General features: G+C 47.2%; 1 protein-coding gene across 1 annotated transcript; it reads right to left on the bottom strand.

Annotated features, from left to right (window-relative positions):
• LOC124672199 lies at positions 1 to 3716 on the bottom strand. The gene is made up of 2 exons (XM_047208469.1): positions 2751 to 3716; positions 1 to 1077 (listed from the first exon to the last, which is right to left on the bottom strand). Exons 1-2 carry the CDS (start codon positions 3714 to 3716, stop codon positions 1 to 3), a joined length of 2043 nt encoding a protein of 680 aa, XP_047064425.1.
• Positions 3717 to 12744: the final 9028 nt, after the last annotated feature.

Raw genomic sequence — 12744 nt, 5'->3', positions numbered from 1 at the left:
CTAGCCCGTTGCTTCTTTACGCGATTTTAAATCTCCGTACCTGTACGTCCGGGGATTGTACGACCTGTTCTGTAGCCATGTAACGATGGCCTGAACATCGTCCATGCTCACAGCCGGTGAAGACGATGAAGACGCTTCTGGAGCCTCGGGGGCGAAGTTGGCAGGTCTTCTCCTTTGGCCTGGTGTCGATCGGATGAATGTATCCCACAGCCGATCAGTCATCTCCTCGCACATTTCCTCGCCGTCAAACGACGCCAGCTTGTCCATGATCTCCGTCATGGCCACATCAAAACCCTCGGCCTGCACAAAGATGCTGTGAGCCTCGTCAACCAGGTTGTCGTTCCGCATCAGAGATATGGCCGCGTCTGCCACCCCCTCCCGGACAAATCTGCTCCAGTTCTCCTGGGCCTCGCACAGGCTGGCGAGCGCCATCGCCACGGTCCTCTTCACACCAATGTCTCCTACCAGGAGCAGCTCCATCAGCGGAGCAAAGCCTCCAAGCTCACCAATCTTGATCTTATTGTAGTAGTTGTCAGCCAGTAGCCCAAGGATCTGAGCACACTTGGCTCTAGTTGGCACAGGCCCTAGCAATGCCCTTGCAATCAGCACAGGTATGGCGTATCGATCGTCTCCAAGAACCTCCTTGTTGGGGCTGTAGGAAGCTGCCTTCGCAAATATTTCCAGGATAATGTTGTCCAGCTCAGGGTAAGGCTCCAGGCATGTCTCTGGCAGGACGCAGGCAAGTTTTGATATTGTCCCTGGGCTGCGGCCAAGCAGATGCAGGAATGAGCACTGCTCCAGAAGGCGCAAGATAGCTTCATAATCTTCTTTAGAGTTGCTTGGGGAGTGAGCCAACACGGTGGCTTCCTTGAACAGGGCTTCCTCCTCAGGAGAGATAGCGGGTGGATCAGTAGATGCTGTCAGATCACTAATCCTGTTTGCGGCACGCCATCGCGAAATGCACCGCGCAATGAGGTCATTAGGGATGAAGATGCTGTGGTTGAGAACCTCGCCGGTAACTGGGCAGATGCGTTTGTGTTTGTTCCACCATTTCTCCAGTTCGGAACGATCAACAGTCTGAAGCCACACAAAAGAAGCATGCAATCAGGGAGATGAAACATACTAGTACAAGGAATAAAATCATAAAGAAGATCTCGAGATAATGCAGCTGTTCGGTTTTCGTTCAATTGCTGTCCCGATAAGAAAACTAAAGAAAATGCAATAGACAAAAGGATTAAGTTCTCGGAATAAAACATACTTGTAGGTACTTTCTCTGATCCATATTATTTGATGTTAAAATGGATGTATCTACAACTAAAATATGTCTAGGTACATCTATATTAGCATCAAGTAATATGAATCGGAGTAAAAGAACTTGGGTTTCCATATATTAATGCATCGACCCCTGAACTAATAAAACACTCCGCTTTCAGAAACACTTTGAAAAGATTACATTATCCACTGTATCCCAACCAAGACAATTTTTATATCCTTATTGGAACCAAACACGTCCAGTTGCATGTATATCTGCGTCGTCCTATGATCCAAAGGGACACACAAAAAAATATTCAGAAACAAACTCTAGGCGCTAGCAAGTAAAGCAAACATCTATGCAAAGGATCAACTGACCCTTTCATAACAACCTAACAAGATTGGTAGCGAGAATTGATGATAACTATCCATCTTGTTAAGCAATCTGCTATGGCCCTAGACAGAAAGAGAGTTTCTGAACATTTAGGAAGCATTACAGATTTCTGTGGCTGTACTGCTATGTCCAGAGATAAAATTTTCTTGCTAAAGGAAGTCTGAACTTCTCAATAACATATGATTCCTGAAACGGCCTTTCAAGATGAATGCAATGCACATCTAACAGTACTAGATAAGTAAAATTTGTCAAGAGCAATAGTTACAACAACCAATGCATCATTTATCCCAAACAAGAGAAGTTGACTGAGATTTTTAAGAGAATAACTGAAAGCGAATATAGATAGCAAGGTGTTCATCAGACCGATCAAGCAGTCTGCAACACAGTGAATTTCCAGCCACAAATAATTCCACTTGCTACTCACTTGATTAGAAATAATTTCAGGGATCTTATGGGATCAAATTCAGGTGCTAATTTTAACTTTTTACAGATCAATTTGAACAGATTCTCCTATCTAGAAGTATCCCAACTAGTATCAGATAAATGACTCAAAATGCTGCTATATCAACTACACAAATTATCGTTTATCTGATCATCGGCAACATCTTATGATCCAAAGAGCCATACACGAAATTGACATCCTATAATCTAAAGGATCATGCCACGAACAAGATTCAAGAGAATTAAGCAACAATGTAACCAGAGAAGCTCAATTGAGCCTTGAACAATAAAAACAGAATTTCACAGAGTGCCATACACGAAATTCACATCCTATAATCTAAAGCATCATGCCACGAACAAAGATTCAAGAGAATTAAGCCAAAGTGTAACCAGAGAAACCCAATTGAGCCTTGAACAATAATAACAGAATTTCACAGAGGTAAGTATCATGCTAACTGAAAAGTGATGAGAGCAAAATGTGAAATCAGGACCCTGGGACATTTCGATCAGTTAGGATTTCCAAAATGGTCTTGCAGGATGAATACAGTGCCCATGTAACACACAAGGAAATAGGTAGAGCACTCATTGCATGCATCAGTTGGTCTCAAACAAGCCATCAGCGTAACAGTGAAATCGTAAGAGGCTGGTGAAAGATCTGACACACCTTTCCAGAGGTGACGACGACGGGGTCGTCCATGACCTTCTTGGAGAGAGGGCACAAGAAGAACTCCAGCACGGCCACGGGACCGATCCAGAACCTCCTGGCGTCGGCGCCAGCGCGGTGGAGCTCATCGGAGGAGGCGGCCTCGAGCGCCCGGAACGCGCACTCGAAGAGCTCGAGCGGGGGCGCCTCGGAACCCTCGTGGGAGCACAGGTCCGTGAACCACGCGAGCTCGGCGAGCGCCTCCGCCTTCCGCAGCCACCGCTCGAGCCCCGCCACGTCGACCACCCTCCGGCCGAGGAGGAGCTCCTTCTTGATCCCCTCCGTCCTGGGCCCCGCGGTGGCGCCCATCGTCGCCTCCAAGAACTGGGCGGCGAACTGGCCGAGAACGTCCGCCGCGTCGACGACGCTGGGCGGCGCCTCGATCGGGGGGAAGGAGAACTGGTCCCGTTCCGCCGGCAGGCCCTCCTCCTTGTCCTCTTCGGCTCGGCCTGCTGTGATGGAAGCGGAGGCCGCTGTGGCGTCCGGCGGCGGGGTGAGCCTCGGCCTCGCGCTCCGGTCTCTCATCCAGGAGACGGTGTACTCCAGGTCGTCGGGGGGGTACCCGTCGTCGTAGGATCCTCCCGTGGAAGCACCTGCGTCGTCGCGAGAACCGGCATCGCCCGCGGCCGCGAGGCGGACACTCGGCGCCCTCGGGGACCTCCGCGTCCGCATGGAGCGGGGGACGGGCCTGTCCCCGAAACTCCTGCTCGACCCGAGGCTCGGCGGAGAAGAGGGCGACCCCGAGCCGGAGGATCCGAAAGGGCGGCGGAGGCCAGGCGAAGACAGCGACCTCGAACTGGAGATCCTGATGGGCTCATCGTGATCGGGCGACGAAGACGGCGTCCGCCCGCTCCGACCCCGCCTCAGCAGGCCGGGGTCCTCGTCCTCCTCGATCCCCTCCTCCGACCAGTCGTAGACGCCGGCCATGGATGGATGGGGCGGCGCCGTCTGATCTCGCGCGCGTTCTTGGCCTCTTCTTGGCAAGGAGGGTGTGGGAGGGAGGGAAGGGGGTTTGGGGAATTTGGCTTTTGGCGGCAAGAATGCGGATGTGAAATGGAGTGGAAGGTTCCAGGCCTCCTCTAACGGCCCAGGGCAGCACCGGCTGATTCAGATCACAGATCAGGACTCAAGATTCGTTCAGGACTTCAGGTGAATTGTGCCGACCTCTTTTAAGTACTGTAACTGCTTTGCCGTTGCAAGATAACAGCAAAAACTTGCGGTATACGGTTGCAAGCTTTCTTCGACTCATCTATAAGCTGAACGTGACAAGAAGGCGAGTCTGCCATCGAACGTCGGCAACAAAATAATATCTGAGCTGAATCTGTGGTGTTGTTGTTACTGGGATTCAGTGTTATGGCATGACCCAATAATAACTCAATTGGGGAATATAACTTTAATGAAAAAAATTGCAATTACTAAATTATACCAATATTCAACCGCTTTATTGCGGTCGCCTTCTTCTATGGAGCTTGTAAGGCCTAGTCGCTTCTTTTTTTTAAAATTCAACTTCCTTTTTGGGCACATAGTGTGAGTTTCTGTGAGAAGCGATGGTTGTTCTCTCATCGGTTACGTGTTTATATAGTTGCAAAGGTATAATGGTAACATTGATGATTTTGGTAAGGGGGAACACCATGATCACCATGATTAACTCAATTAGGACGTGACCGGTGCGGTAAGATTTGTGCCTTATAAGATTAACACAATTGGTGCACATTTATTTGGCAAATATACTTTCCTAACACATAGATCAAATGTTCATAGTGCTCGCTGCTGCCATCGGCGGCGCTCCAGACCATGTTTAGCTAGGTAGTGTGACCATCTGTGCGGGGTTTTGCCCTTTTTTCATGAAAACCCGTGCCATTTGTGTGGTTTTTGGTCAGGTTTTACTTTTTTTTCCGATAAAGAATGCTTTATTACTTTCATAAAAAATTACATCCAGCCTCTGCATAACAAGGATGCACACAACCGTTTAAAGGTTTCAAGTGAAATGTATGATAAAGCAAAACTAGGCGAAATACATATCGAAGCGATGAATTATAAGACGCCTAAGGTGTGGTTGGAGTTTCAATCCGTAGACTATGCTGCCACCCATGTAGGGAAAAAGTATCCCTCGCTGTAGCCTCCAACCGTGTACAGACCTCCGTAAATAGGTCTCGGTTCTCCACTCGCTAAAGAGGTGACCACAAACGGAGAATACCTGTGCATCTGTAGATAACCTTGAATCGACACCATGAAGCCAATTGCCAAAGACATTGGCCACACTAGTCCGGGGATACATGGTAGACGCTACTTGGATGACTGGTCATATAGATCTCGCAAATTGGCACTGGAAGAAAAGGTGTTTAATCGTTTCATCCTGAAAACACACCGTGTACTTCCATGCCAGTTTCGCTTAACAAGATTGTCTTTGGTGAGAATAACTCCTCGATGAAGGTACCATCCAATTTTTTAAATTCTTAATGGTATCTTCATCTTCCAAATTTTCTTATTATTATCAACTGGTATGTCAGAATGAAGGATCGCATTGTATAATAATTTTACCGAGAAAGTGCCATCTGCATTAAGATTCCACCTAAATTCGTCCGGTTCAGGCGATAGTTGTATATCTCCTAGCCGGTGAATCAGGGAATTCCATGCTAACAGCCTTTGCCCAAGTAAAACTCGTCTGAACGTCACATTCGGAGGTGAGGTAGCCATTACCGTGGCAATGGTATCACTTTTGCGACGAACAATACTATACAAGGCATGATACTGTTCACTTAAGGGTGCATTGTCTAACCAAATGTCCTCCCAGAACCGTATCTGTGCTCCATTCTTAATCGAAAAAGTACCATGACGGAAGAAGACATTCTTTGTCGCCATGAGACCAGCCCAGAAGTGTGAATCCCCCGGTTTTCAAACCACTTGGGATAACGTCTTCGAGCCCATATACTTTATCCTAAGAATAGTTTCCCAAATCCCATCCTCGGTAACAAGCTTAAATAGCCATTTACCTAGTAGGGCTAAATTCTTGACTTCCAGGTCATGAACTTCAAGCCCTCCTTGATCTTTGGGACTAGAAACTATACTCCATTTAACCAATCGATATTTCTTTTTCTCGCTGTCCCCTTGCCAAAAGAATCTGGATCGATAATAATCGAGTTTATGCAGAATTCCTTTTGGTACTAGGAAGAATGATAACATATACAGTACCATATTTGTCAGTTCTGAATTAATGAGTACCAATCTTCCTCCCAGGGACAATAATTTACCCTTCCAACTACTAAAGCGTTTTTGTAGTCTTTCTTCCACTATTTTCCATTCAGCAATTGTGAGTCTTCGATAATGAATCGAAATACCCAAATAGCGAATAGGAAACTGGCCTTGCCCGCAACCAAACAACTCTGCATAGAGAGTCGTATCGTTTTGGGCATCACCGAAGCAAGACAATTCACTTTTATGGAAATTGATTTTTAATCCCGATAACTGCTCAAAATCCGCCAAAATTAATTTGAGATTTCGAGCTTTTTCGAGATCATGATCCATAAATAGAATTGTGTCATCGGCATATTGAAGGATAGATAAACCTCCATCGACTAGATGTGGAATCACCCCTTCAATCTGACCTTCAGACTTGGCCCGTTCTATCAGGATAGCCAGCATATCCGCTACAATGTTAAACAACATTGGTGACAACGGATCCCCCTGGCGTAACCCTTTTCGTGTCTGGAAATAGTGTCCGGTGTCATCATTAACCCGGATTGCCACACTTCCTCCGTACAAAAAGTCATTGATTAGGGCACGCCACTCAGGCGAAAAACCTTCATCCTGAGAGTCTGCTGTAGGAAAGACCACTTGACCGTCTTTTCAAAATCTAATTTTAAAATAACCCATGTAATTTCTTAGTATGCATTTCATGTAGTGTCTCATGCAAAACCGCCACTCCATCCAGGATATTTTTTCCTTGCATGAAAGCGGTTTGTGATGGACGAACAACATGATCTGCGATCGTATTAAGTTTAATGGTGGCCACTTTCGTGAAAATTTTGAAACTTACGTTCAGAAGGCAAATAGGTCTATATTGTTGAATCCTTTCTGCCTCATTAACTTTCGGTAACAAAGTTACTTCACCAAAATTTAGACGAAATAGTTCTAGTTGTCCCATGTGCAGAGCACTGAACAGAGCTAGAAGGTCCGGTTTAATAGTATCCCAAAAAGTTTGAAAACTCAGTTGGGAAACCATCTGGACCCGGTGCTTTATTACTTTCCATTTGGAAAATTGCCTTCTGAACCTCTACCTCTGAATAAGGTGCAGTCAGAAGACCATTTTCTTCCATAGATACTTGTGGTATGTCATCCGTTAAGTCCTCGTTTAAACAAAATCCACTTTCCTTTGGAGGACCAAACAGACCTTTATAATAATTCGTAATGTAAGATTTAAGTTGCTCATGGCCTTCAATCAACCCTTCATCTTGTACTAGAGAGTGACTACATTTTTTTCGATGTCTCCCATTGGCTACGCCATATAAGTATCGTGTATTTGAATCTCCTTCCAATATGAATTGGGCTTTGGAATGCTGATATCATTTGAGTTCCTCTTCTCGAAGAAGACTCGCTATCTGCGCATTGGACTGATTCTTAAGATCAATCTCTTGCGGAGACAACGTCTTACCTCCGCTAAAGCCTCCAGCTCATCAATCTCAGTTGATAAGTGAGCCTTCTCTTTTATAAGAATACCAGCCATATGGCAAGCCCAACCAGAGAGATGTTTACGCATAGACTGCATCTTATTATTCCATCTCAAAATTGGAGTGCTACCCCGACCGGTCTCTCCCAAACCGTCTTAACCATCTCATGGAACCCCTCTCGATGTAACCAGCCAAGTTCAACCTTGAACGGCCGTTTACAAACAGGTCGGGGATTCCCAGTAGTTAGGAGGATAGGAGCATGGTCAGACAATTTTTCAATACGTTCCAGTGCACGGACCGACACCATAGGGTATTTATCTTCCCACTCGGTATCCATCAACACGCGATCTATTTTTCGTATGTGGATTCAGGCAAACTGTTGGCCCAAGTAAATTATCGACCGGACATAAACACCTCTCTTAAGTCTAAGCTATCAATGACAACATTAAACAAGAAAGGCCAACGTCCATCAAAAAGGCCTTTACTCTTCTCGTGAGGAAACCTCAGCAAATTAAAATCCCCTCCGATCAAAATCGGATGGGGGTTATCTTTTGTAAGATTTACCAACTCACATGAAAAGTCAGCCTTAAAAGCGTCTTGGGCGGCACCATACACAGCAACCAGACTCCAAATGAAACCGTCAGCTTTGTTCTGAATGTCGAGTTTAATGTGATACTATCCATCAGAACTAGCTAAGACAGTCATGGTATCTATGTGGATGCCAAGTAAAATTCCCCCCCGACCTACCACGAGGCGGGTGAGAATACCACTGAAAGTTAATCTCGCCTGATAATCGGTCGAGAAAACTGTGTGAGAAATTCCGCCTACCCGTATCCGATATAGCAATGAAATCTAAATCATAATCTCTACAACAAGCGGCAATGTGAGAATGCTTAGCCAAGTCTCCAAGACCTCTGCTATTCCGAAACATGACATTCATCGTGAAACTATTTTAGATTTAGTACCCTTGCGCGTCATACCTACGAGATTTCTTTCTAGCCAAAGATCGAGAACCACATGCAGACGCTTTTAGATCATAAACTGAACTAAGCTCCGAGTGTTCTAAATCAAATTCTGCAATATTCCTAACTACAGCCGAGAGAAGCTGACCATCTAGGATGTCATCATCTTCATCATCGTCTATTATGGTAGTTTTAGGCCCAGTGGAGACGTTCAGATAGACCGTTAAACGGTCAAGCTCCGTCTGTCTCAACAAGTTAGCCGAAACCGAAATCTCATCAGACCAACTACCCAACGAAACACCTAGACTACTCAAATTTGAAGAAATACGAGAATCTGAAAAAGAAGTAAAATACTTGACTGGTTGCTTAGTACCTGCTGACATGGGCATCCCTAATGGGCCTGCCGAAGATAGTACCCGGGGTTTACTGAAGGCCCACTACTCGAAGAATAAGAAGATTCGGAAGCCCAAGATATTATTAAGGAAAGCTAGAGTTGTAATAGAAAGTCTTATTTGTAATCTTACGGGATGAGTTTGAAACCTTCCCGGACTTTGTAACTTGTACAGCACGAATCCCTCGGCTCCGCCTCCTATATAAGGGGGGAGTCGAGGGACGCAGAGATCATCGAATCATTGTTTACAAACCCTAATTTTCATAATCGTCGAGTACTTTTCGGCTGAAACCTTCGAGATCTACTTGCCCTCTACTTCCAACTAAACCCTAGCCTACAATCCATAGGCATTGACAAGTTGATACCTTGTCACCTGCCGTGTGGAGGTTCTTCTCCGCCTTGTGCCGCATGGCTCTCTGCATGACATCCTCATCCGTGGCCCCCGCCCCATCCTCCGCCAGTGCATACCTCACACTCCTCCTCACCGTCGGCTGAACAACAGGTGGGGGAGTAGTGGGACGAGGCTGCTATAAGGTGGAGACCGGTGAGGGAGAACTCGAGCGTGGTGAAGTCGATGATGAGTCGGGAGCAAAGACTGTCGATGCAGGGGTAAAAGGCGGTGTAGCCCCCTGCAACGGTCCCGACCGTGGCGAAGATGCCCCCCCTCAAGGCAAAGAGGGCGTCGATGATGGGCTGATGGAGCCTCCATCCACCTCAGGTAGGGCGGAGCTCCTCCCTAGCCCGGCATAACCGTCCGCCTGTGGAGGCGACACTGCCGAGGCCGGCTGCTGTGCCTCCCGCTGCTCACCGCTGCAAGGGTGCAACGGTCCCATGCCCGTAGTCACCATCGCCGTGGGCGCCGCGACCGGCTGCTGCAGCTACGTGGGCACCGTGGCCGGCTGCTGGAGCTGTGTGGGCACCGCGGCCGGCAGCTGCAGCTGCGTGGGCACCGTGACCGGCTGCTGCAGCTGCATGGGCGCCGAGGTCGGGTGATGCATCCCCGTGGGTGCCGTGGCTGGCCGCTGCTGCCCCGCCGACTCGTCCGCCTCCTCCACACCCATGCACACCATCGGTTGGGGCTGCACCGGCCCCTGTACCGATGAGACAGGCGATGGAGGCGGTGTCGACGTAACCGGCAGCACCTCCTGCCGTGTTGGAGATGTGGAGAACGGCTGCGCCATCGGCTGCGGCGCGTCCTGACCATGCACCAATTCCGTCTGTGTCGATGTAGAAGACGGAATCGGTGCCCCCTGCTGCGTGCTCGATGAAGCGGACCGTGAAGAAGGCGAGGAAGCTGGTCGAGTGCGTCCTTGCATGAAGGTCCGAACTCGAGATGGAGAAGAAGCCCGAGAAGGCACCGGGGGCGAAGCGACCAAGTGAGGTGACACCGACCTAGCATGAGCCACAATCTCCCACCCTCTGTCCGTCCGTGGTGAGTGGTTGAACGGGGTCAAAGCCACCTGAGCAACCGACACCGCTGTAGCACCAGAAGAGTGCGTAGGAGGATGTCCATCAACATCCATATTAGCTGCCTCCAGCGCAGCTTCTGCTGTGGCGTCATCAAACCTCTCCTCCTCAAAACCGTGAGAGCCATCATCATCGCCTTCGTCCTTCCAGAAAAAAGGACGAAACCAAGGGTCTGACTTATTCCCAGCTGCCTCTAGACGAAAACGAAACCTGTAGCCATTAAGCTGTAACAGAGCAACCACCTCCATGCATCCATTATCTTTCACCAGACCTGTAGGGTCGCGCATAGCTACAAGAATACGAATAATCCCCTGGCTCCTGATGTCTACGGGAGCTTCTATTCTTGTAGACAGTGTTGGGCCTCCAAGAGCAGAGGTTTGTAGAACAGCAGCAACTTTCCCTTAAGTGGATCACCCAAGGTTTATCGAACTCAGGGAGGAAGAGGTCAAAGATATCCCTCTCATGCAACCCTGCAACCACAAAGCAAGAAGTCTCTTGTGTCCCCAACACACCTAATAGGTGCACTAGTTCGGCGAAGAGATAGTGAAATACAGGTGGTATGAATGAATATGAGCAGTAGTAACGGCGCCAGAAAATAGCTTGCTGGCGTGTGGTTGATGGTGGTAATATGGTAGCAGTAATAACGCAGTAAAACAGTAAACAAGCAGCGATAGCAGTATTTAGGAACAAGGCCTAGGGAATAGACTTTCACTAGTGGACACTCTCAACTTTGATCACATAACAGAATAGATAAATGCATACTCTACACTCTCTTGTTGGATGATGAACACATTGCGTAGGATTACACGAACCCTCAATGCCGGAGTTAACAAGCTCCACAATTCAATGTTCATATTTAAATAACCTTAGAGTGCATGAAAGATCAACACGACTAAACCAAGTACTAACACAGCATGCACACTTGTCACCTTCACACTATGTAGGAGGAATAGATCACATCAATACTATCATAGCAATAGTTAACTTCACAATCTACAAGAGATCATGATCATAGCATACGCCAAGTACTAACACGGATGCACACACTCGTCACCATTACACGGATGCGGGAGGAATAAACTACTTTAATAACATCACTAGAGTAGCACATAGATAAATTGTGATACAAAACACATTGCAATCATAAAGAGATATAAATAAGCACTTCACTACGCCATTCATAACGGTGAATAAGTATTCGTGAAATATAGCCTAAGAGACCCACACGGTGCACACACTTGTCACCTTTACACACGTGGGACAAGGAGTCTCCGGAGATCACATAAGTAAAATTCACTTGACTAGCATAACGACATCTAGATTACAAGCATCATCATATGAATCTCAATCATGTAAGGCAGCTCATGAGATTATTGTATTGAAGCACATAGGAGAGAGATTAACCACATAGCTACCGGTACAGCCCCGAGCCTCGATGGAGAACTACTCCCTCCTCATGGGAGACAGCAGCGTTGATGAAGATGGCGGTGGTGTCGATGGAGGAGCCTTCCGAGGGCACTTCCCCGTCCCGGCGGCGTGCGGAACGGAGACTCCTGTCCCCCGGATCTTGGCCTCGCGATGGCGGCGGCTCCGGAAGGTTTCTCATACCGTGGCTTTTTCGTATCGAGGTTTTAGGTCGAGGGGCTTCTTATAGGCGAAGAGGCGGCGTCAGAGGGTCGAAGAGGCGGCGACACCATAGGGTGGCGCGGGCCACACCCAGGCCGCGCCGGCCTATGGTCCCGTGGGCCTGTGCCCCCTCTCTGGCGGTTCTCGGGTGTTCTGGATGCTTCCGGGCAAAATAGGATGCTTGGGTCTTGATTTCGTCCGATTCCGAGAATATTTCCTTACTAGGATTTACGGAACCAAAAACAGCAGAAAACGAGAGCGGCCCTTCGGCATCTCGTCAATAGGTTAGTCCCGGAAAACGCATAAATATGACATATAATGTGCATAAAACATGTAGATATCATCAATAATGTGGCATGGAACATAAGAAATTATCGATACGTCGGAGACGTATCAGCATCCCCAAGCTTAGTTCTGCTCGTCCCGAGCAGGTAAAACGATAACAAAGATAATTTCTGAAGTGACATGCCATCATAACCTTGATCATACTATTTGTAAACATATGTAATGAATGCAGCGATCGAAACAACGGTAATGACATGAGTAAACAACTGAATCATAAAGCAAAGACTTTTCATGAATAGTACTTCAAGACAAGCATCAATAAGTCTTGCATAAGAGTTAACTCATAAAGCAATAATTTCATAGTAAAGGTATTGAAGCAACACAAAGGAAGATTTGAAGTTTCAGCGGTTGCTTTCAACTTATAACATGTATATCTCAATGATAGTTTGTCAATGCAAAGCAATATAACAAGTGCAATATGCAAGTATGTAGGAATCAATGCACAGTTCACACAAGTGTTTGCTTCTTGGGATGGAGAGAAATAGGTGAACTGACTC

This window comes from Lolium rigidum, chromosome 7 (assembly GCF_022539505.1).
Source record: "Lolium rigidum isolate FL_2022 chromosome 7, APGP_CSIRO_Lrig_0.1, whole genome shotgun sequence".
Lineage (NCBI taxonomy): Eukaryota > Viridiplantae > Streptophyta > Magnoliopsida > Poales > Poaceae > Lolium > Lolium rigidum.
Note: the sequence above shows the minus strand (reverse complement) of the source record. Positions and strands in the feature narration are given on the sequence as shown.